We start from the raw sequence: 23,693 nt of genomic DNA, 5'->3' as shown, positions 1-23,693 counted from the left end.
TTCATGTTTTAAGGAATACATAAAATAATGATAGCTGAGTAAAAAGTATTTAAAGAGTACTATTTCTAGAAGAAAGTGGCTTTTGTAAATGGTATATGAACCGTCTGATAATAATAAATGTCAGTGGTGCACCTCTGGACCTAAACTAGATGACTAGTGCCATATCCAACTACTGTAGATGTAAATATCCAAATACATAGAAAGCTGGCAGGGAGGAACTAAGTAAAGAAATAGTGAAAACATAACAAAAAGTATTTTGCTTCTTTAATGAGATGTTGACATGATAAATTTTGAGATGGAGGTTTCTGACTGCTTATGTAGACTTTTTTATGGGTGTATACATGTGCTTCTTTCTTAACATAGGCCTTAGGGAGCTTAGGGTAATGTTTGAAGCACTTTAATACCCTTTAGGGTGGGTAGCGTAGCCCTTTATTCTTTACTGTGGTGTAGCACTACCATGCATACTTCCATATGATCTAGACATCACCTTCAGTTTCTCAGTATACACAATAAAGAATGTAGAATCAAATACATTTAAAATTATCTTTAAAAGCAAGTTATTGAAACTGTACATTTCTAGTGTGTGGTCAGATTCATAGTCTCAAAGGAGAAAGAAATACCGAAGTCTTTTTTCATCTTACATCAGAATAAAATTGTTTAGATCATGAACTGTAAAGCCATACTTTACAGGAGTATGCAGTGTCTATCTATCTATCTTAGGAATTAAAAAATGCATCTATCCTCAACACTGGCATTTGGACATCTTTCAGATAATACTAAATTTGCTGAAAAATGCTACTTCATCTTATAAAAGAAATTGAGGGAGAGCTTTTTCTCTCAAATCACCCCCTAAGGTTTCAAATAGCATATTGATTGATGATGAAGATGTTCTACTGGGATTTAGAACATGGAATAGATCATGAATTTAACCTAGACAAAAGATTGTTATTTTTCCTGTATACAAAGAAGTATTAGTAGAGGGTTCTCCCTTATGCCTAATAGCCCGCTGATGAATCAACGTCATTGGTTTGTGGAAAATTCAGTTTAGTTCCTTCCTAACCTGAAGGTTTATGGAGCATATTTCTAAGCTGTACTTTAGCTACTAGCTAGATAGCTATTGTAGGTTGCCCATTTCTCTAACTCAGTATCACAAAAAACTTACTACAGCCTGATAAGCTTCATCTGTAGTTGAGGAGGGAGAAGGCTCTTCTAAGAATGATGCTGATGCAGCTCAATCATGTGGCAATCTGAAGGGAATCTATTTCGCACTGTTAAATACATGTGAAGTCCAGGGAAAATACCTTCCATCTCCTTTGTTTTTCCTTCTATAGAAATAATTAAATACTCATTGATGCAAGGATTGGAGGCAGCTACCTCAGTTCTCCAAAGAATATATGAATTATCATGTTAGAGAATGAATTTCCCTCTCTTCCACGCTTTCTGTCTGCATGACTAAGTATTTTCTATATGCTGGAATACATCCAGGTGAAGTAATCCCTGCCTCCCTTACATTATCATGCATCATACACTGCAATCTTTGATCTAATTTTATTTCACAGCACCTCCTTGTTAGTAAACATTTTATGTCTTTCTGCACAGATAAAATGTGAATTCTGTGAAACACGTGATGCCATAACTTCTGAAATTTCCAATGTAGCATTGCTCTCTAACACAATGTCTTAGAAATATCCTTAACAATAAAGGCTGTTGGGTTTGAAAAAGTAGAGTGCTATATTCTGTTGAGCTCTGATAGTAGATTTAATTGTATGTTTACTTTTTCTGTCCCAACAGAATCCTTGCTGAAGCAAAAAACCTTTCTTTCAATGCCACACTTGCTTTCAATGCTTATACCAACATCAAGGATTACATAGATGAAGCTGAAAAAGTTGCCAAGGAAGCCAAGGCTCTTGCAAATGAAGCTATGCAAGCGGTAAGAAAAATAAGTAAACTGGGAAAGGAGACTTAGATTTTTGGTGGAATTATCCTGAACACTTTTCCATTTACATATTTTACCATCTTTGAGAGACCCATGCCACCACAGATTCTTGTATTGACAACAGAACAAAATGCCCCTACTAGAGCTACATGTACCTTAACTACATCCCAGGTTGTCCATAAATCCTGTACTTTACTCTTTTTTTTTCCTTTTTGTTATTCTTCCTCCATCAGCCTTCTACCTTTCAGCCTCTGCCTAAGGTTCAAGGCAACAGCTATTATGAGAAGACTGAATGAACAGTGTTAGGTCTTGTGATACTTGATAAGGCCAGTTTATATTTGTCAACAGTTTATGGGCTAATTTGGCTCAGTTTCTTGACTAATGGGGCAAGGGGACCCATGGACCCATGCCCAGGAAAAGGGGAAAACGTAGGGAGATTGGAGGTGGGAGAGACAAAACAGCAGCAATGTTCTGAGGAGGAGAGTTGACAGACCCTGTGTTTGATCCAGAAACGTGTAGGTGAACAGAAACAAATTGCAGTAACAGCATTTGCACATGCATAAAAGTATCTTGCAGAGAGCTACTTCAGTCAAATGGATTGCAAGGCTATTAAAAGCACTAACATGCTGGAAAGGTCCGTATCTAGGAGAGGGATAAAGCAAACTATTTGTTGCACAAATAAATATTTTTAGACAGTTTCTGTTGTCAAATTGTATTTCAAACAACATTAATTACTATATTTCTTTCTCGAATAGAAAAAGTGTCACCTTACACATTAGCATCTACAAGTTCTCTGAAAACAGTTATTTGTTTTGCTGGAACTGCTAATTATGCTGCAGAAGTAAATAGGAACCTCTGGATTTTTTTTTTCTTTTTTTTCTAATGCATTAGAATTTAATGCAGATAGCTATCCTTTGTTCCTTTCGTGACTCACATTGAGTAAGGCAAGAAGTTGTTGTAAGGACTGATTAGGGAAAAAAGGCACATACAGCAGTCAAGAAACAAAGCAAGCAATTACAATGTGACTACAAAAGTGTTTATATTAGATGGTGAACTGGCTGATTATACCACAGAGAGAAAGTGGATAGATAATTTGAAAGGGTTGGTGATAGAGAAACGGACGGTATGATGCAAGTGAGTAGCAATAAAAGGCACTCAGATATTGTCCAGGAGGGATTCTAAGCATCTCCCTATGTAGAAACCTGTTCTTATTATGTGCTGTATATGTGCAACAGGAGTTGATTAAGAGGAAAATGGAGAGAGCTACAGCACTATAAATGTAAGCACAGTGGTAATCAGTGGCTTATCATCACATTGTTGCACAGAATGGTAAAGTTTCCGCATTATTTGGTAAATAATAATGGGATAATAGTAGGATTTGAGGCTAAATTTAACTGATATTTGTGATGTTCAATCATCCTTTCACTATATTTTTATCAGTAAGTTAGTCTCCCTCTTTTTGAGGGCCCCAAGGAATTTCAGTCTGAGCTTCAGCAGGAGGAGTGCCTCATTGCTATCTGAAGCACTGTAATTCAAGCACTCTCCTAGAAGGCAGTGTTTGTGGATTTGAGCCCACTCAGACAGCAGGCTCTAGAAACTCCCCTCCTTCTTGAGTAGATGCTTTTTGGGCCCTGGTATAGAAGGCAGAGATAATCATCCCTCCTTGTGAAATTGGAGCCATGTTCTCTTTACTATGAAACCAATCTTATGTAAAGGACTCTGATCTCCAGAAGCTAGCAGATGCATCACTGAGCCCAGCCTTTCATAGAAAAGGATAGTGTTGAGTCGATTTGAGGAAAGTTTTCCAATGGCAGCTAAGCGGTGCATAAACTAACAGTGGTAAGTACTGAGCTGAGTTTTAGATTCTACCCTGCACGTCACTGGAATGATTAATCTATGCAAACTTCAGTGATATCTCTGAATTTGGAGTTATTTTTGTTTTTAATAGGGAAGATTAGTTTGATTTTAAATTAAGCTAACGTTGCTTAAAGCACGAACAAAGCAATGCTTCAAATCCATCGTGATTACAGGAAGCCTGATAAATGACTGGGGAAAAAATGTATTAAAAATATGACAGAAAAAATCCTCCTAAGCTTTTTATGATGGATTTGCTCTTCCCTTTTAAAGAAAAATAAATTTATCACAGATGAGAAATCTCAAGCATTTAGGGCTGCTTCAGTATCCTGTGACTTAGTCAAGACAGTAACTGACTGAGGAGTGGAGTCACGTTAACTGATCCTGCTTGTGTATTATAGATCAGAATCATAATTTTAAAATATATCTTGAAAAATTATTTTTATTTCATAGGATTTTTAGAATAGTAACTGGTACCACAGGTGACATGGTAGGTTATAATGTTCTACTTCCTTCTTTTTTCTGACTCCCTTTGTAATGGGATCCTAGCAGTTGTGTTGGGTCCCTAGGCTTCCTTGCATGTTAAGAGCATAAAGCTTCCTAGCAGTCCTCCTCAGGACATGACGATGTCCTGAGATGCAGTCTATTCCTAAGTTTTTGGTACTTTGGAATTCTCAGCTGTATCCAGGACTGGTGAAAATTAACTGACCTTAACTCTCATGGAGGTGAAAATTTCTCAGAATGTAAATGTATGTGAAAAATAGAATATTTTAGAAGTAAGACAGAACTGTATTTAATGTATTTGAAATTAGGGCTTAGGTCTGTAAAACAGCTTATTAGTGTACAGATGAATTCACATATATGCCTGGGGCACAGTACTGCCCCTGGGGCAGTTTTGAGGATTACATATATACTTGGAGCTACACCTACACTTCTTCCAGTAGCCAATATAATACCTACTTCTTGCTTACATCTTCCCATGAAACTTCAGGAAAATAGGGAAAATACCTTTGCGCCAAGGCTTCAAGAGTTTTCTGTCTGCATTCAGACCATGCCCAGCATGTACTGATGGGAGAAATTTCATGGAATGCTGTGACCATGGCTAAACAAACTTACAGCCTGTAATCTTCTCCCTGATAACGTGCAAGGCAATGACTCACACTGTCATCCCTGGGAGATTTGGAGGGATCTACTCTGTGCCAAAGGAGTGCTGTGGGCTGAAATCTTCTGCTCCTGCAGAAAGTAAATGATTTGACAAGAACAGAGTTAAAGATTCACTGAAATGCCAGAAAGTCCAAGAGAATGTTTCTTCTTAAATTTCTTCCTTACCTGTAATTATTGCTAATTATCAAATCACGGGGCTTTTCTGTAATTTGATAGATGTTTTTCTTTTGCTGTTAAACCTGGTTAAAATTATTGCTAACCCATGGAAAGGACAAAACAGTCCATCTAGTGTGATGTATGGTTTCTGTGGCAGCATTTTGTATTAACTTATTGTAACAGCGCTTATGCCTCTAAACCAAGATTGAGATTGCAATGTTTGGATAACTAATGAGTTCTCACTCCAACCACAAGATGCTACAAGCAGTTAAGATACACAAAGTTTGTATGGACAGGATGGGGTTTGTGGATGGAGGCAAATAGCAAGGAAGTTACTGTCCCCAGGTTATGTACATTCTGGTGCAGAGTTGGATTAGATACAGTTCAGATTATTGGGATAAAGTGATTTTCCAATTTGTCTTGAATCACAATCGTTTATTATTTTTATTATTATTATTTTTACATCAAGTATACACATTTAGAAAACAATATCAAAATCGTTTAGCTGTCAACCTTATTAAATCATAGAGGGGTTCAACGTGATCCTGACTTGCTGCAAGCTGGGCAGAAGTTCACCTCACACAACTAGAAAATGTTTACTTTTTTCATTATTATCTTAATCGTAATTCAGCATCTCTTGATCAAAAAAAAAAAAAAAAGAAAGAAAGAAAAAGAAAAGGTAGGAAAAAATATGATTTGCATCAAATTTCTTTAATAATCATCCCCTTCAGAATTATTTGAAAATAGGTATAAAAGAAAGCTTTTGTTCAGCGTAAGTATATTTCCCTCTGAAGGGACTTTTTAGTGCTAACTTTCTGCTGAAATCTGTTTCTGTTTGCCAGCCTAGACTCAGTTATTGTTCCTGATTTGATGAACTTGCTTTTGCATTGCAAATCTGGCCTTCCAGCTTCTTTCTATTGAATTGAAACTTCTTTAACAGCCAGTCAACCATGCCCAATGTTTTAATAATAACAACAATCATTGTTTTGAAATCCATTCTCACGTGGACCCAAGTTCTGGTTCTAACAGGAAAATTACAGTAGTATTATCTGATTTGACAGGTGCATCTGCCACAGAATCTGGCCAGGCATTCTTTCTTCAAGAGCAGTCTTTTACTTAACTGGTTGGTCTTTTGTAGCTGAGAATTTTGCTTTATTAAATAGTGATATTGTGCTCTTCATATCTAGCATGGTTTCCATGGAAATAAATAGAAAGCATTACTTTTGGAGTGACCTATGTATTGTCAGTGCTACTTATATTAGGTAATAAAGATAAAATTTATAAACAACTAGTTTCGTTGATCTTTCAAATATAAAGCCTTTGTTGATGTGGGGAGGAATTTGCATACATAGCCTAATAGTTCAAGTGAGCTCGGCAGTCATAAGGTCCAGGTTTGATAAAATCACTTGTCACATGATGAAACTTGAGCATAAATTTACATCCGTCATGACTACAAGGAATCTTTGATAGCTGTATCCCAGTGACAAAAGGGTACTTGTGCCCTGAGATATCCCTTAAAAAAAATATGAATGTTGAGATTATCCAAAGCATGCTTTAAGATTTTTTGAAAGAAAGAGAAACAGGCAGTAAATTCCAGTGTCATTGGAAAAACAACAACTCAGCAGTTAGAAAAATACCACCTCTTGCTCACTATATAAATAATGAATAGTATTAATAACTGTGTCATTTAATTGACACACAGTTCATTTTTGAGTATATGTATCTGCCCCTGAAAATGAAGAATAGCTGCTTCTTAATTACATACTTGTAACAAGGCTGACCCATGACTAATATAGAATGTTATCTGCCTGTCAAGAGTATTCTCAAAGAAATGTATTCAGTATGATATGTGACTTGAGTTCGTTCTTATGAACTGAGCAGTAACTGGTTCAGCACCTAGAGCATTTCCTACCGACTGAGAATACTAATCTAATTTAGAAAAAACATACTACCAATTGATCAATCTCTGCACTGAAGAGAGATTTCAAAAGAAACGTTTTTTTAATGACATGATAGATAGGAGAATGATTATTCAGTAATAAAACTATTTCAGATTAACTGCAGTTTGCCCCTCTTTTTTAATTCTGTTTACTTCATTGCATCTTCACTTTACTGACCTCACAATTACAATTCTTGACTTTATCCCTAAAGACATCTCTGTTTTCTGTATTAGAATTTAGATCATCAGATCCAACCTACCTTCTAAAAGTATTGTAGCTGCTCCTAGGGAGAAATATTGTAGCTGGGGAAAGAAAGCGTTGTTTTTTGAAAGATTTTTGCTTGTTTGTTTTAGAAAAAGTTCTGCTTCTGGAGTCAAATCTCTTTCTGTAATGATACAAGCATTTTCTTTTCTTATTAAAGTCATAGCTGGTATTCCAAAGGAGAACTGGCTTCCCGTAAAAACAAAGGAAATAAATCAGAGAAAAAAACATTTTTTAGTCCTGTGAACACCAATGAGATATAGTTAAGAGCACATTGATGTTCATATAAAATTTAGATGGTTGTTCATTTAGATCATTTTCATGCATCTTTAATGACTTCAGGCTTTCCTGTATGTATGACACTATTTGTTTCTCTGCAGACATCTGGTCCTCAAGGGTCATTGAAGGATGATGCCAAGAGCTCTCTTCAGAAAAGCTTCAGGGTCTTTAATGATGCTATGGTGTTAGAAAATGATGTTAAAGGTATGTACAGCATGTGGCATCCAGGTTCATTAAATGCAAGAAAAATATTGTGAGACTGCTTTGTTACCATTATGAATAAGCCAAGTCAGTAGAAAAAAGTATATTTCATTTTCTATTTTAAAAATTGAACAAAGTATCAACTGAAAATATTCTATTCTACATCCATAATGCCTGGGACAAGCATCCCAGGCAATGAGGGAGATGTGTCCATTTCTGGGATAAGAAGGCTAAGATGGAGTCTTAGTCTTCTCTTGATGACTACAGTAAGAGTGAGAGTAAGTGGAAATGAGAGAGGAAGGTAAAAGCAGAGTCTGATTTAGTAAATGCTCTACCAGAAAAAAAAAGCACAAAAACCAGCCCAACACTATATTTTTGTTCTTGTTAATACAAAAGAAGGATTTGCAATGCCAATTGGAGAGAATTCATCTCTTTAGGATGCTTATGAGATTGTGCCAGAAAAAGGAAGTATAGGAAGGCAGTATGAAGTCAAATATGCTAGTGGGAGGTGATTGCTAAGCGTCTTCTTCAAAAATAAAACTAAAAACACGTATCCAAAGAAAAATGATGATTTTTCACTCACACGAAGAAGTATTTATTTGTTCCTAAAGCATTAATATGTGGGTGGATGCAGCTCAAATGATAACATTGGTAGAATCCAAACCAAATTCTTTGGTATGCAGGAAAATAAAGCGTTCATTTTTCTGCACTTACTGCAGAAATTTCTATTCAGTATCTTCCACTGGAAAACAAACAAACAAACAAAAAACAAAACAAAAAGCAGAGAGGTTTTTGACTGTTGCTGTTTGGTGAGATGTAACAACTGATAGATTATTCAGATTAGAGTGTTTATAATGTTTTGAGTGCCTTCTCCTCAATAAATGAGAGCACTGGTGAATGCCACAGTGTGAGAAAGCAGGTGGAATGTATTACATGCTGTGTAACAGTGGAAGAGGCAAATATCACAGAGGAATGAAAGAACAGGCTGATCAAAAGTTATGAAACAATCCTTCCAGAGTGTAAGGTTTACTAAATTACTGTCTGCAGTCCTGGGTACTGAATTTCTGGAAGGTTGAGGTTATTGGCCAAGTCTTGCAGACATCATGAAGGTTATGTGGAAGCGCAGAGGAGGAAAGATGAGGAGAAAGACTGAAATAATTTGAAATTGTTGACTGAAAAAGAGACAACTGAGTTAGAGATGTTGTAATATTATTCCCTTTTGCCAACGTTTCTTCATATAAGATTGGAGTAAGATATCTTAAACTTCACTGTAAAAATGTTATATATCACATATTAGGAAAATTTTTCTTGTAATTAAAATACAGAAGCACTGGAATTGATTGCCTGAGAAGTTTAGGAAGATTTGTCCTCTGAAAATCTTTGAAAGCAGCTTAGGCAAACATCAGCAAGGAACAACTGTTGGTCAGAAAGAGAAAAACTGTCTTTGGACAGACTTATGTTCTGAGCCTATGATTTCAGTGATCATTTGAGCTGTTGTGCAGTCTTGCAAGCAAAAACAGTTTATTTCTTGTATCTTCATCCTGACAGATTGTTTTATAGTTGTTCTTAGAAAATACTTATTGCAGCATTAATGAAGCATCTGTTTAATAGTACTCAACATATCTTTCTCCACAGAAGTTTTATAAAGGAGCTGAAAAATATTTCATTTCAACAAAGGGGAAATAAACATGATACAATTAACCATTTGAAGTGAGCCGGCATTCTGAGTTTCACACATGTACCTTTGTGAAAAATATTACATATTACTGCTTTGGTCGCTTGGTTTTACATATATAGAAGACACAGTGTTTGTGCCAATGGTATTTTAAAGTCTTCGAGGAACACCAATTAAATGAGTGTTCCATACAGCAATTTTTGAAGGTCATTCATCCAAATATGGACTAATTTTCCTATTAGTCTAGATAGAATATGTTCAAGTTGGTAACTGGGTGCTTTATTCCAAATTAGTATTCCATAATTCCCTCCCATTTATACTGTTATTTTAGTATATATTTTGAAAAGATTGTTTCCAGTCAGTTTAATGTTACAAAAATCTTTTCATGCTATGTACACTATGCTTTAATCTGTTTCAGTTGGCTGAAGCTATTGTGCTATTACGGGGTTAATATGGAATTAATTATAGATAAAGTTATAGTACTTATTCATTAAAGTAAGAAAACAGATCCTGGGCATGAAAGAAAAAAAAAAAAAAGATGGGAGGAAAACAACCATGATATAAAACTTCTTGCTCATCACAGGGTTTGAAAATTAAGCTAAAATTAAGTTTGTTTTCTTCAAGCATCAGAACTAGAAAAAAAAAAAAAACATATAGTAAAGTTTCGAGGTTGAGATTTTAGCTGTCTGTCACAGAGATGATGCCTGAAGCTTTCATGTGATACTTCAGTAGGTAAAAATAATTTTTATTAGAAACAAGATAGATTTTTATAATGGAGCCTAATTTTTTGAGGTTTTAGAATGTACAGTTTTCACTGGCCTTATGGAATATGCATTACAAAAACCACACAGCATAAAAAAATGAGATCCATATAACACAAAGTCAGTATTTGGCTATTACTTCACTTTCATTTATTTCTGGCAGCTCTAGGATGTCAGCTAGTTAACAAGTAAACATAATGTTTAGTAAGGTCATAAGATAAAATTATTAGTAATGTCAATTACACTCCTATATCATATACAGTTTGAAAGTTAAAAACATTATTTTCTTTTAGTAGCTCTAAGGAGAAAATAACTGTCTACAGTAAAGTAAGTCTTCGGTCTATATTTAGATTACTCTTTATTGTGACATGACTGCCAGATTCAGTACTAATTTAAGGCCAGCATGTTTCAGTACATATATCTCAGGAAATCGTAAAACTACTATGGGAGGCCAATAAAACATGTCCACTGTTCACATCTTGACCTACACAGACATGCATAAGGATAAAATGAAAAAAAAACAGGTTGTTTTTCCCACCCTACTTTTTCTCCAAAGTGATGAAGTTAGCAGTATTATGAACATAATCTCTCCGTATTTCTTTATGTGTTCAGGATAGAAAGTGAGATTTGAGTGTAACACTAACAGGAAGAGAAGTATTTTCCTATACTTCTTACAAAGCCACCCTGTTCAGGCTCTACTGAAAGTGAAGGATGGGTAATGGGCACTCCATAATGATCTGGTAGACAGAAATGATCATTAGTTTAAAATTTCTTCGCCTAAACTACAGGTAGTACATTAGTTAAAGTAATGAAAATCTCAAGTAATGTACACTCCAGAAATCCAGTCTGGACTATGACAGAAGTGGGAGTGTTTTCTTGCTACGTTATGACATTCCCCTGATTTGTGGTCAATTACACTAGGTATAAAACCTAGCTGTTAATCACGAAAATACTATATATTACTACCAAAAACTGCTGAAACAGACCTTACAAAGCAAAGCTTCTGACAGAAGCTATTAAAATGGAGATTTAATCATTCTATTCTCTGTGGGGGTAGAAGTTAGAAGGAATAACCCTGGTGGAAGAAGGAAAATTTGTATCTACTGCACTGGCTAAGAAGGAGTTTTGAAAATTTGGATACAAATGAGTGAATGCTACTGCCTGCCAGTGCCCTGGGGGATTTTTAGTTTGCCAGAAGCAATTTTTCTTCCTTATAGCTTTGAATTTACTGTTTTAAAAATATACTCACCCAGTGCAGATTGGAGGAGATATATAGGCTTTGTCAAAATTGATCAATGAAAAGTAAAAATAAGATGTAAAAACACCTCTTCAGCAGGAGACTGTGTCAGGTGGCTACTGAAATTCAACTCATGTCATTTCTTTTGCTTAAGAATTGACTAGTTGAGGGGTGTTGTTTTGTCTGACAACAATTGAATATTTTTAGCCAAAACATTTTCCAGCTGATAGGCACAGCTATGTACCTTGTTTGTGTATTTTCCTCTGCTTTGGATTTTTGCTGGCCTGGCATATTGCATTCAGGAAATTATTGCCTAATACTTGTACAAAATATTCAATGTTATATTTGTACACAAGATGATACTGACGAGTCTTTTTAAAAAGTTAACCATCATTAGCCATATTTCTCTAATTAAATCCTTTTTCTCTGTTAATCTGTAAATCTTGCTTGTTTTCAGGTTAAAAATTTAGCTTGTCACTCTTCATCCTCCTTATAGGATGAGACTGAGGGGGACAAGACTGCTGTTTGCAAGAAGCAAAACAAACATAATAGAAAGGGATGTGCATAACTGCCAGTTAATTTGTGCAATATCCAATCATTAAAAACAGCTGTGTGAGGATCTCCTAAAGAGATTTCAACCTTTATTTTATTTTGGGGAGCATGCATTGGGCAACATGGCCTTATGATACCTTCTTAGACAGTCTCATGCAAAACTGTGTTTGGTCCTGCTCTCAGAAGATTCCTGTTTCCACCAACATTGCAGTGGTGGCACACCATCAGTAATTAACCCATGCCATGTACGTATGTGCTCTGTGGAGATTTGCAAAAAATTGTCTCTTGTAAAAATAGATCACTGCATACAGACAATAAGTAATTAAGCTCCTTAATGAAACATAAGAGTGTAAGGATTTTTTTTATTTGATTCACTTTATTTTATTCACTCAGAAGGAAAAGGGATAATACCTATTCTATAACTCAATGTTTAGTCATCAAAATATAACCAGCTATTTAAAATCCTTGTTTATGTTTACCAAGCCAGAAAATGTAAAGGTTCATACCTGCAAAGTTGGTCAGGATACTCCTAACCCTTTAGGGTTTAGTTTTAGTGATGCATGGATAGTTTTGTAGCTTTGAAACGAAAAATTTCTGTACATTGATTGGCATCTTGTGCCATCTTTTTGCAGAGCTAATCAAGTGAAAACTGGAATGAGATATATTTCTCAACCAACACTTTAATGTCAGTTGACAGTGCCTGGCATCTTTCAGTACAGACCTACTAACCTCTTCCAAGTCAGATAAGCTATGCATTCTGAAAAAATTTAAATTGCAGCTGCCCATATTCTACCTTGCCTATATGATTAATGTGAGGATCTCAGGACTTCAAATTACAGATCTGGCATTCTTTGATAATGCTGATAATTAAAGGATGGGGAAAACCTGACGTGAAGTTAGTTTAGTTTGTGATTCATAGTCAAAATTAGCAAAGAAGCTGACTGGGTTGCAGTAGGGAAATTTACCTAAAAATATAGTTTCATGTTATGATCACTGTGCAAAGTAAACAATTTCCATGAAAAGCTCACTCAAGGCACTTATTTATGGCTTCATTATTTTAGTATTAAAAACAAAACAACAACAACACAGTGTATTTGAGGAATTAAAAGAAAAAAATACTAGGCATTACATTTCAGTATTCAAATTCAGGAGTTCTAGGGAAACTTCACTTAATAAAATCCATAAAAATTGCTATTATGGTTTCAAAGTCGAAAACAGAAGTGGGAAAGCATGATGCTGCAAATATATAACTGAGAGATAATTAATGTTCAATCTGGCAGAGTGAAGAGGAGAGAAAGAGCTTATTTATATTAATTTAATGCAACAAAGTTACTATACCACCACTTGAAATTAATCAAACATGTCAGGAATGTTAACACACTTTATAAACACTAGCATTACAAAAAGCCACCAGAGACACTAAAGAAAAATCAGGCACCGTGATTTCAAAATTGAATGGAGGAAGTTAAAACAGTTTTGTCAGTATTATTAGTTAATGACAAATGGACTCAGATAGAGTCTCAGATCACTTAAGAACAGAATCCTATGTGTTCATTCTAGTTTAACATCACATTAGGAGTAGTTTCATTCATCTGCAGAGTCAAAAACTACCACTTAGAACTATTTTTGAGGTGAAGGATAATCTTGCAATTTATGGAAGATTCTTCCCAACTTTATTCTATTGTTAACTGTGCCTTTCACACTTGACACCAATGTCCCACTGCTCTGTTGGAGCATTTTGCAAGAATTAAGACCTGCCTCTTGGCAAACCTGAACTGTTGCTCTGATTTAAATGAGGCAAAAAGATCTCTACCTGAATGGCATTTCAAAGGATCTAGCAACAAAAATACGATTCTCACTTGCATTCCATTCACCGTTTCTGTCTTGGAAATATCCTTGGAAGATTTAGTTAATGATTTCTTGAAGGTAATATTCATTTTGTTTGATTTTTTTCGAATTTCAAGCTGCTCTTTGCACATCTAGTTTTAAGAAACCTTTCTCTTTTAGAATCCATGAATTCCACAATCCCATTTTTAACCCATTATTCTGTTTATTCTCTCACAAAGGGTTACAACTCTGATGCTGTTGGAGAGTATGTCTAATTATTTTCCTTATTCAAAAGTGAAACTTTCTGTTTTTCACAAGTACGTGACCTATTCACTGAGAAATTTCTTCTCCAGTATATTTTCCTATTCCAGGACCTACTTCAATATGTATCCAGAAACCATGTGTTTATTCTCAGTAACCTGTCATATGTCTGAAGGTCACTGTCATACTTTGTACCTTAAACTACTTTTACACAAATTATTCTCCTCCTTCTGCTATCAAGCACCATGATGTTGAATTAGTTTCCCAACAAGGCATGCCTTTAAGGTAATAAATAACCACCTGTCAGTTCCGAAGAGCTCCCTACTGATACAAAGAAATATTGAAAAATGCTCCCTAAGATGGTTGTTTAAGCATTAAGCATTTTCTGTGCCAAACATTAAAATTTTGAAATAATGTCTGTTTAAATAGCTGTAAAGCTTAGCTAGAATCTCATTTTTGAGAGTTTGTAAAAATTATTGCTAATGCTGAATATTGTTCCAAAAATCCCTCCATAATTTTTATTCAAAATGATCGATGAAGAACAGAAAATATCTATAAAAGATAACATCAGTTTGTAACTGTCTGTAATGTACAACTCTTTTGATTTATTAGGAGAATTTTTTCCTATATATATATATATCTTCCATAATAATGTGTTAGTTTGGTCTTCTCGTATTAATGATAGGGTGATGTGATGTGTTTTCCTCAAATATTACATCAACATTGGTTATTTTTGAGAAGATTCGTGAGAGCTATGCCTTGGTCATTCTAGATGGAGCAGTAAGCTGACATGATCAGTCTTGCCTCTTTCCACACCATCGTCAAATCATTTGTCCCAGGAAATATCTTTTGGATGAAAATGTGAGTTGTGGTTGGATATAGGAATCAAAGCTATGACTAAACCTCACACTTGAATCTTCTAGTGGATCATTTTATGGGTCTGAGTAAACCATTCCATCTGTGATTGCAGTTTTTTTTTTCTTTCCATAGGAAAGCCTCTGATAAACAGAGCAGTAAAGTGAGCTAAAGCGTTTAGATACAATGGAAGCAGTGAACTTAAACTGAAAATATTATCGTTGATACCTACAAGTGGGTTTACTGGACTTACTTTACACTATTTAATATCTTAATGTTAAATGACTTGTAAATTACTGTTATTATAGAAAAGGAAGATGACCTGGACAGCATGCAGAACAGACTGAAAGATGCTGATGAGAAGAATTCTATTCTCCTGAAAACTCTGAATGAAACCTTTGGGAAGCTCTCAGCCATTCCCAATGGTAAGCTGGAAAAGTACTGCAAGGCTTGACTTATCCCTGCCCTGTTTCATAATGTTCTATCACTTAACATCTGTCTGATTTTTGTATTTGTAGGAATTAGGTGTTTTTTTTTTCTTTTGGTAGAAATTATTATACATCCTGAGGCAGTCTTTCCTTTAAACATGAAAAGCATATTTATGAAACTCATGTAAAATGAAGCCTGCTTCTTATGATAACCTAAGAACAGTAAACATCTTCTGACTTTGAAAAAAAAATCATGATGGAATCTACTCTTTTTGTCATATCTTTCTAACACATTCTCAGTGATTTATGCTGCAATATCAATTCAGCATCAGTTTTGCACTGTGTGTCTTAGAACTGGAACAGGGCTTCCTCGGTGAGCCCTAAAGTACTAAGCACACTTACAGTTTTATCTACTACCTCTGGGGGGAAAAAAAAAAAAAAAAAGGAAAAATAAAATCTGTTATATAAATTAAAATCCTTAAGTGCTGGAATGTTCGCTACTTTGTGTTGTGATGGTGAGAGACAGTGAGTTATAATGTATTTTTCTTATAACAGATGGAATGGTGTTTTTTAGAGAACAAGGAAGTTTTATCAGTCATTTGATACAACTTTTATCTCTAAGGGCCCCTGCATTACAATAAACTGAAGATATGCCTTAAGAAAAGTCTCTGACGGAAGTCTATATTCTCTCTGATCTGTGTAGGTCTGGAAGGTCCAGTCTACAAGTAAAAACTTGGTGTGAGAAACGATTCATCTTGCACATTGTTGTCTTGACAAGACTTCAGATAACTGAAACACTTTGGTTTAGATATAGCACTCCTTGAAATCAGGCATTCACAAGAATTTGCTTTAATATGTCATATCTTATGCCACTTCCTGGGTTTTGACCACAGGTATTGACATGACTGCTTCTCTTCTTGTGCACAGATAGATGTCTTGGTCAAATAAAATGGACCTCGGAGGCCAGTGGGCCTTAGGAGACAGAATACTGAGTATGAAACATGTAAAAGATACATGAAATATGCAGCCATTAGCAATGTAATAAGCTCTTGTCAGATTAGAGTTACAGGGTGCTTGCTCTTGGGACAAGGACACTCTCGTATGCAAGTAGATATGTCATAAGAGTGAAATTCAGAGAAAATAAATGGCATGAATAAGAAAATACAGTAAATTAGTAATCCAATAAGGAAATAACCAATAAGGACAGGAGAGAAAATGACCCTGTCATATATTTTGTTCTTCAAGGTTTCATGGAAACAGAGTGCAACTTAAACTAATAATTCTTGTGTCTATGCTATAGAAATAGCCTAATAAAATAACCAAATTAAAACAAACGGAAAAAAAAAAAGTCAAAATGAGATAGAGGGATAGATCACCTTTAGGACAAGGACCTACACAAAGAGGTATAGATTGAGAATAAATATAATTGGTATGACAAATAGAGGGAAGTAACAAGGTAATTCCATTTTCCATTCTGCCAGAAAGGGGTACAACCTGTAATAATGAACTCAAAAAGAGATACTTAGATAAGATGAAAAAAGAAGGTGGCAAAGGGCAATCAGAGAGCTCTCTTCTTTCACTTCTCATTATTGATGATGATAATGGTTAATTAAAGGTCCAGTTGTGTTTTCAAGGTGCTGCTGTATTTTGGGGGATTTTCAAAGCCAAACTTTCAGAAATAAGAGTAGAGTAGTTTGGAACACAGGTGTAATATCCTTTTGCTCAAGAAAGTAAAAAGGGTTCAGGACAAACCTTCCAATTCTCTACAGCCTTAGGAAGAATTGTCTTTTCTCCGGGCCAAGGCTTGATTGCATCATACTATTAACAGAATTTGAAGAACACACCTGTTTGGAAATGTACATTCTTGATCCCCTGAAATGGAGATAATGTCTGTGTTTCCTCATGTCTTCATACAGTCAGGAGCATGGAGTTGTCTTTAAGCAAATCTTGGTATAAACACTCTTATCATCCATCTCTTAACCAGAACTGGGAAACAAACACATCCTCCTTTTCTTTCCCAATACTGCAGTACAGTCTGTTAACTGCACTGACTACAACAGGGAGCCACAGTCAGTATGATTAGAGGCACTATTGATGTGTGGTCATTTCAGAGGCGTCCAAACTTCAGAGCTGCACTCCGAAATGTTCTCATGACTGAGGGACACAAGGACATATTGGAAAACACAATGAAAAAGCAATTCCAATAGCAATTTCATAGTTTTGCTGGAAGATGCAAGTACCACAACTTCACTATGGGGCATTTTCTTCTTTGGAAGTATTTGTAGTCTCAAAAAATAAAAGATCAGATTCTGCAATCTAGACATACAATTAATAATGTCTTACTACATGTGAAGTAGGAGATCCTAAAGAGTAAAGAACTACACAACACAATTTAAGATGGTAGAATTTTAGCCCAACTTTATTCTTGAGATATATGAAGACAAATTCCGCACTCTAGGCAGTCATTTAATTGTCCTTTTCTACCTATAGATACAGCTATAAAGGTACAGGCAGCTAAAGACAAAGCAAGACAAGCCAACAATACTGCAAATGATGTCCTGGCCCAGATTAAAGACCTCAACCAGAATCTCTTTGGCTTGAGAAACAACTACAGTAAGCTTGCAGATGATGTGGCAAAAACAAATGCTGTTGTGAAGGATCCTATCAAGAACAGTAAGTTCTTTTTTTGCTATGAATTTTCTTTTTTTTTCTTTTTTCTTTTCTTTTTTTTCCTTTTTTTTTCTTTTTTGTTTTGTTTTGTTTTCTTTTCTTTTGTGGTTTTCAATTCACATCTCAAAATGAAACAGACACTCGACAGTTTCGCTCTTATAGCATTACTACGCTGGGATAAAAAGGAAACTATTGTTTCTATTTTCTATCTTACATACATTAAAAAAAAAAAAAGTACTTTTAAATCTCAGGAACTGCTGTTAGTATTCTGTGTAAAAAGCTAACATCAGCAGGTTGAACTTGTAGTAGGTAGGTCTGATCCGCAGATTAGTCTTTCAGCTAGATAGGTGAATAATTAAAGAATCAGTCCTTGACTGACAATATACTACTTGATTCATGTAAAATTCCTTGCACTAACTCAGCCTCCAGTCAACCAGATAATCACTTCTGGGTGAAATGCAATGACTTCTTTCATACAACTTACTGTTTATGGTAGAATACTGAAGACACTTAAGAAGAAAAAAGATAAAAAAGAAAATGTTTTTTAAGGCTGTTTTTTGGTAGTAAAACGTGTTATCAAATATAACAATTTCTTTAGCAAGCATTTTAGCAACTTCTTTAGCAATTTCCATGATGGTTATGATGGATAACATTAAATTCTAAATTGTATAACATTTTATTGTAGATTACAAGAGCATGTTGTGTAGGTCTGTACAGCCCAGGCTGAATATTGTTACAAAATTACAGAAGGACAAACTTCTCAGCTAATCTGTGCTTGCCAGGTTGTGGTCAGCTTAGCAAAACTAGACATTTAAAAACATCTAGTTTAGGAAATTGTCAGTCTCATTCTATGGACACATATCCTTTGCAATTTCTAGCTGTACCAGCAAAAAATAGTTAATCCCAATGATTGTTTGTCACTGTCTTTCTATTAGAAATTTCTGAACCTTCATCAACTGAAATACATGTGTGAACCCTAAATATAATCATCAGACAGAAAGATCCCTAGTAGTTTAGATAATATTAAAAACAGTTTTTGATTGAAATACTGTGGTTATGTTATGGCAGGTTATGCAGCAAGCAGATCTACAAGGTAATGAAATCTGGCTTGGTAGTGATAACAGGCAAGTGGCCTAAACCTAGTAGTTTCTTGGCATTTCTGGATCTAGAATAGGCCAGGTCTAGAATCCTGTCCCTTAACCTACTTTACTTTACACTTGTGGTTAGATCTTCAAAACATTTTCTTATGCTATGTTCTATTTTTTTCTCTTTTCTTTGTCTCCCTATCTTGCCTACAGAAATAAGTACGTATGTATTCTTTCTTGCTTTTTTTATTGTGCCTTTTCCAGTAGATGATGATGATTCACTGCTTACTGCCAAAGCTTATGCATGGTGTTCCACATTGCTCATTCAAATGGTTGCTTTTGGAAGGCTCTGAGATAAAGTGTCTTGGTAATGAGCCTAACTTATGAAACTTATGAGAAACATCTTGAAAGTTGATAGGAGTTAGTATTCAAAAACCGGATGACCAGACTTTCATGCTCTTTGTAAGCATTACCCAATTATAATAATTACTATTTCCATTCAATCTACGTTCTTTTGGTAAGTACTGATTTGTCCATTTCACAGTCATCCACACAATTCCGTACCCACATACTGTCAAGTGCTGCAATCTTTATATCTTCTGAAAAGGTGTCAAAGAGAAGACCTTGTTCACCAGTTGTAGGATGAAAGGCAAAAAAAAAAAAAAAAAAAAAAAAAAAAAAAAAAAAGTCCTGTGAAACTTGGAAAAGAAAAAAATCTCCATTGTAAAATCATTTTTCACTTGAGGGGGAGAAAAAAGAAAATATTCACATATTACTGCCACTTTTTTAATCTGCTTTCAATACACATACAGAATTTTAAGCTATCAGATAACTTCAAGTGATCAGAATTAAAAAAATATTCTCGTTGCCATTATAGATAATTTAAGAATGAACTTCAAGTTAATTCAACATTTAACTATAATCCTCTAGCTCTTCTGCAGAAATTACTAACGGAAACTAACCAATTTTCATTAATCTAGCATATTTTTTAAAACTAGGGTTAGAAAAAAAAAAACATGTGAATACTGCATTCATAGCTATATTTTGCTCCAGTATTTTCATTACTATTATCCTGACATGAGGCATAGCTATTGCTTCAAAATCCTTGTTTAACATCTGTATCTACTTCTGTTGCTACTATAACTTCATTCTAAATGTTCATAAATGGCCTAATTCTGTTCAGGTAGCTTCCTGGTCTGTGTATACCTCATATTAGAATATAATATTGCCTTACTATTGTCTGTGGAGAACTTTCTTGATTTATTTATTTTTTTTAATCACACTTTATAATTACTGTCTGACACCGCTCTAAAATTGTGCTTTGTTCTTTCTTACGAAGTTGCTGATGCAGATTCTAGTATAAAACACCTGGAAAAGGAGGCAGATCGCCTCCTAGATAAACTCAAGCCAATCAAAGAACTTCAGGATAATTTAGGGAAAAACATTTCTCAGATAAAAGAGCTGATAAACCAAGCTCGGAAGCAAGCCAATTCGGTAAGCCTTTTTCTCAATAAGACAACCTTTTAAGTATTACTGGGATTTTATTTTCTACTTTTCTACTTCTTTTCCACAAGGTGAATACTTTCTAATACAGAAAAATGTGCAGAGAAAGCAAGTAATGGAGTATAATTTCCCAGATAAACAGAAAATATTCTGATAAATTCCTCTCTGTGTTTTGTTTTTACATTTAAAATACACCCTTGTTAAAGCATATCTGTAGGAATGTATGTGGAAAAGTTATTATTTAAGAAGTACTGTGGTAATAATATAGCAGAAAAAAATCACTATGTCATTGATGACTGAGCACTGATAATAAGCATCTGGTGTCAATTCATAGAACTTATGTCATCTGAGAATATAGAGTCTAAGGATGCAAACTTGGATTGAAAGTGTGTTTCTAGTTTGATTACTGAGTTTGGAGTCCATCTCTTTAATTCAGTAATTCTCTAAGCTTGAGGACCAGCTGGATAATACTAGGTTTTTTCAGCTGGTGACCCAATAGAACAAGAGAAAAGTATTCTTGAAGATGGTACTTCAGGAAACTTCCTGAAAAATGGCTGTGGAAATATACATAAATAAATAACCTACAAAACAGGAGCTTAGGAGGGATGTGTATTACATATTTGCACAAAGAACAAGTTACAGTGATGCAATAATTTTCTTCTTAAGTTCATCTTCTGTCTGAAGGCTTCAAAGTACTTACCTGCTCAGCATTTATGAGAAAGGGAAATAGTGTGTTTGGTCATGTAATAGATCTCATTTTTTATAAAGTCTGCCCTAAGCAAGAGGTGATACCATTACGTACATCTACTCTAATACATAAGCCTGTCTATCTGTAATCGAAATACTATTGTACTGTCATTATGTCTATGTCAGCATTATGAAAGCAAATAGTATACTGTTTTCATCTGTGCTATTGAGCCTGAGGAAACTAGCACAAGTGTCCAAATGCATATGTCACTTGAGCAGTGAAAATAGAGCCTAATAATGAATACCAGCTCCATTAGGGACTGTGTAGAAACAGTGTTAGACACAACTGTTGGCTAAAAAATAATTATTAGAAGGTGTCTTAAAGTAGCATAATCAAAGACATTACAAAGTAAAATAGATCATCATCTCTACCCTAGAGCAATGTGTTGTGATTCCTTCAGAAGCACTGCATATTTTCCTGGCTACATATTCTACTTATAGTCTATCTCCACTGCCAGAATTCCCCAGCTGCTTGTGTTAGACCCGTGTATCTTCTAGCTATTTTTGATCCATATAATTGATCCTTTCAAACCTGAATGCCAGAAAGAGTTTGTATTGCCTTTTAATCAAAATATAAGAAACAATCCCAGAAACAAAATTGCATTTCTACCTTCTGTACGTATCCAAGCAACTACCTGCTACTTGTAGCACAGAAATGGTAATGAGGGAGGAAAAAAAAGTTATATTTTTGTAATGATTTAGAAACATCTTTTGGTTACTTCCAGAATAATAAGCAGTAAATTGAATTTTTTCTAATATGCTTTTTTTTTCTTCTTTTTTTTGAAGATCAAAGTGTCCGTGTCTTCTGGAGGCAACTGTATTCGGACATACAGACCAGAAATAAAAAAAGGAACGTACAATACCATCATTGTCAATGTGAAGACTGTAGTTGCTGACAATCTGCTTTTTTACCTTGGAAGTGCCAAGTTTGTAAGTTTGTCTCCTGCTTTTCTTGTCAGCATTGCTCAATCAAATCAGGTTACTGACAAACACAGAAGATGAAAAAGGCTTTTCTTTTTTCCTCTTTGAGGCTTCAAAGTTATAGTAGATAAACTAGATGCTTGCTTTGGTATTAATATAGGGACTTCTAAAATATAACTAGCAAATATTTTTTAGTATTTTAACTAGCTATAAAATCTGAGACTTCTACATGAGCTACATTAGGGCTTTAAAATTCACAGTGCAACCAGAGCAGCTTGGGGGTTGGTTGTGGGTTTTTCCTTGGGGAAGAAGTGGCTAATTATCTTGCATCTGTCAAAGCTTCAGTTTATTATAATTTTATGTCAAGACTATGATTGCAAGCACAGTAATGATGAATGATTCAGTTTCCCATGGGCACTCTAGAAGACAAGCTTCTAGAATAATCAATAATAATTCAGTAAATGGGAAAAATAGTACATTTCTAACATTTTGAACTATATATTTTATTTACCTAATACAAAATGAAGGGGCTAGATGGCATCATGTATTAGTCTACAATCCTGACATGTTTCTGCCATCCAATGGAAGTTTCACAAATAACGTCAGTCTGAGTTAACTCCTCTTCTTAGTTGCTGCAATACCAACATTTCTGTAAGTCTAGCAGCTTACATGCTATGTATCACTGACAAAGTCATTTGTCATATGTGTCATAAGATTCCTTGTTTGAATCAAGGAAAGCAGGGAAAAGACAATCTCAGTCACTGTGAGAGTTAGTTTTCATGCTTTATTGTCTGTAAGTGAATTTCTATTGCCCCATTGTGATGTCTTCTGAAATGTGAAGAGTTCTGGAGAGTTTTCTTGAATCAAAATATGTGATTGCTTCTGTTTTTAAATTTTGCATGCAGACTGACTTCTTGGCCATAGAAATGCGCAAAGGCAAGGTGAGCTCCCTGTGGGATGTGGGATCTGGTGTTGGACGGGTAGAGTATCCAGATCTGACCATTGATGATGGGTTTTGGTACCGGATTGAAGCCTCTAGGCAAGTATATATTTCACTTCCTAGATTTGGTTCCTAAAGAAAAAACAGCCAAATTAAGCAATATTTACTTCCAATCCACTCCCATCAAGTTTCACAGAATCATAGGGGTTGAAAAGGACCTCTAGAGATGATGTAGTCCAACCTTTCTGCTAAAGCAGGTTCTCTACAGTAGGTTATGCAAGAAAGTGTCAAGGCGGGTTTTGAATATCTTCAGGGAAGGAGACTTCACAGACTATATGGGCAGCTCATTCCAGTGTTCTGTCCCTCAAAGCAAAGAAGCAAAGAAGTTTTTGTCATGTTTTATGGAATTTCCTGTATTCCAGTCTATGGCTATTATCCCT

The 23,693-nt window shown here is 35.1% G+C and overlaps 1 protein-coding gene across 6 annotated transcripts in view; it reads left to right on the top strand.

The window, feature by feature from the left end:
- The window catches only part of LAMA2 (laminin subunit alpha 2), a 336,526-nt gene that overhangs the window by 272,532 nt on the left and 40,301 nt on the right, over positions 1 to 23,693 (top strand). For 4 of the 6 annotated variants that reach the window (XM_040697910.2, XM_040697908.2, XM_040697909.2 and 1 more), the window contains exons 40-47: positions 1,792 to 1,930; positions 7,692 to 7,794; positions 15,268 to 15,384; positions 17,878 to 18,060; positions 19,356 to 19,361; positions 20,482 to 20,636; positions 22,179 to 22,322; positions 23,219 to 23,352. In XM_040697910.2, the coding sequence (XP_040553844.1) occupies positions 1,792 to 1,930; positions 7,692 to 7,794; positions 15,268 to 15,384; positions 17,878 to 18,060; positions 19,356 to 19,361; positions 20,482 to 20,636; positions 22,179 to 22,322; positions 23,219 to 23,352 (981 nt within the window). The remainder of the gene's footprint in view (positions 1 to 1,791; positions 1,931 to 7,691; positions 7,795 to 15,267; positions 15,385 to 17,877; positions 18,061 to 19,355; positions 19,362 to 20,481; positions 20,637 to 22,178; positions 22,323 to 23,218; positions 23,353 to 23,693) is intronic. The other 2 variants (XM_040697911.2, XM_040697907.2) reach the window with 1 other exon arrangement.

This window comes from Gallus gallus, chromosome 3 (genome assembly GCF_016699485.2).
Source record: "Gallus gallus isolate bGalGal1 chromosome 3, bGalGal1.mat.broiler.GRCg7b, whole genome shotgun sequence".
NCBI lineage: Eukaryota > Metazoa > Chordata > Aves > Galliformes > Phasianidae > Gallus > Gallus gallus.
The sequence above is the reverse complement of the archived record's forward strand: the minus strand, read 5'-3'. Positions and strand labels throughout refer to the sequence as shown.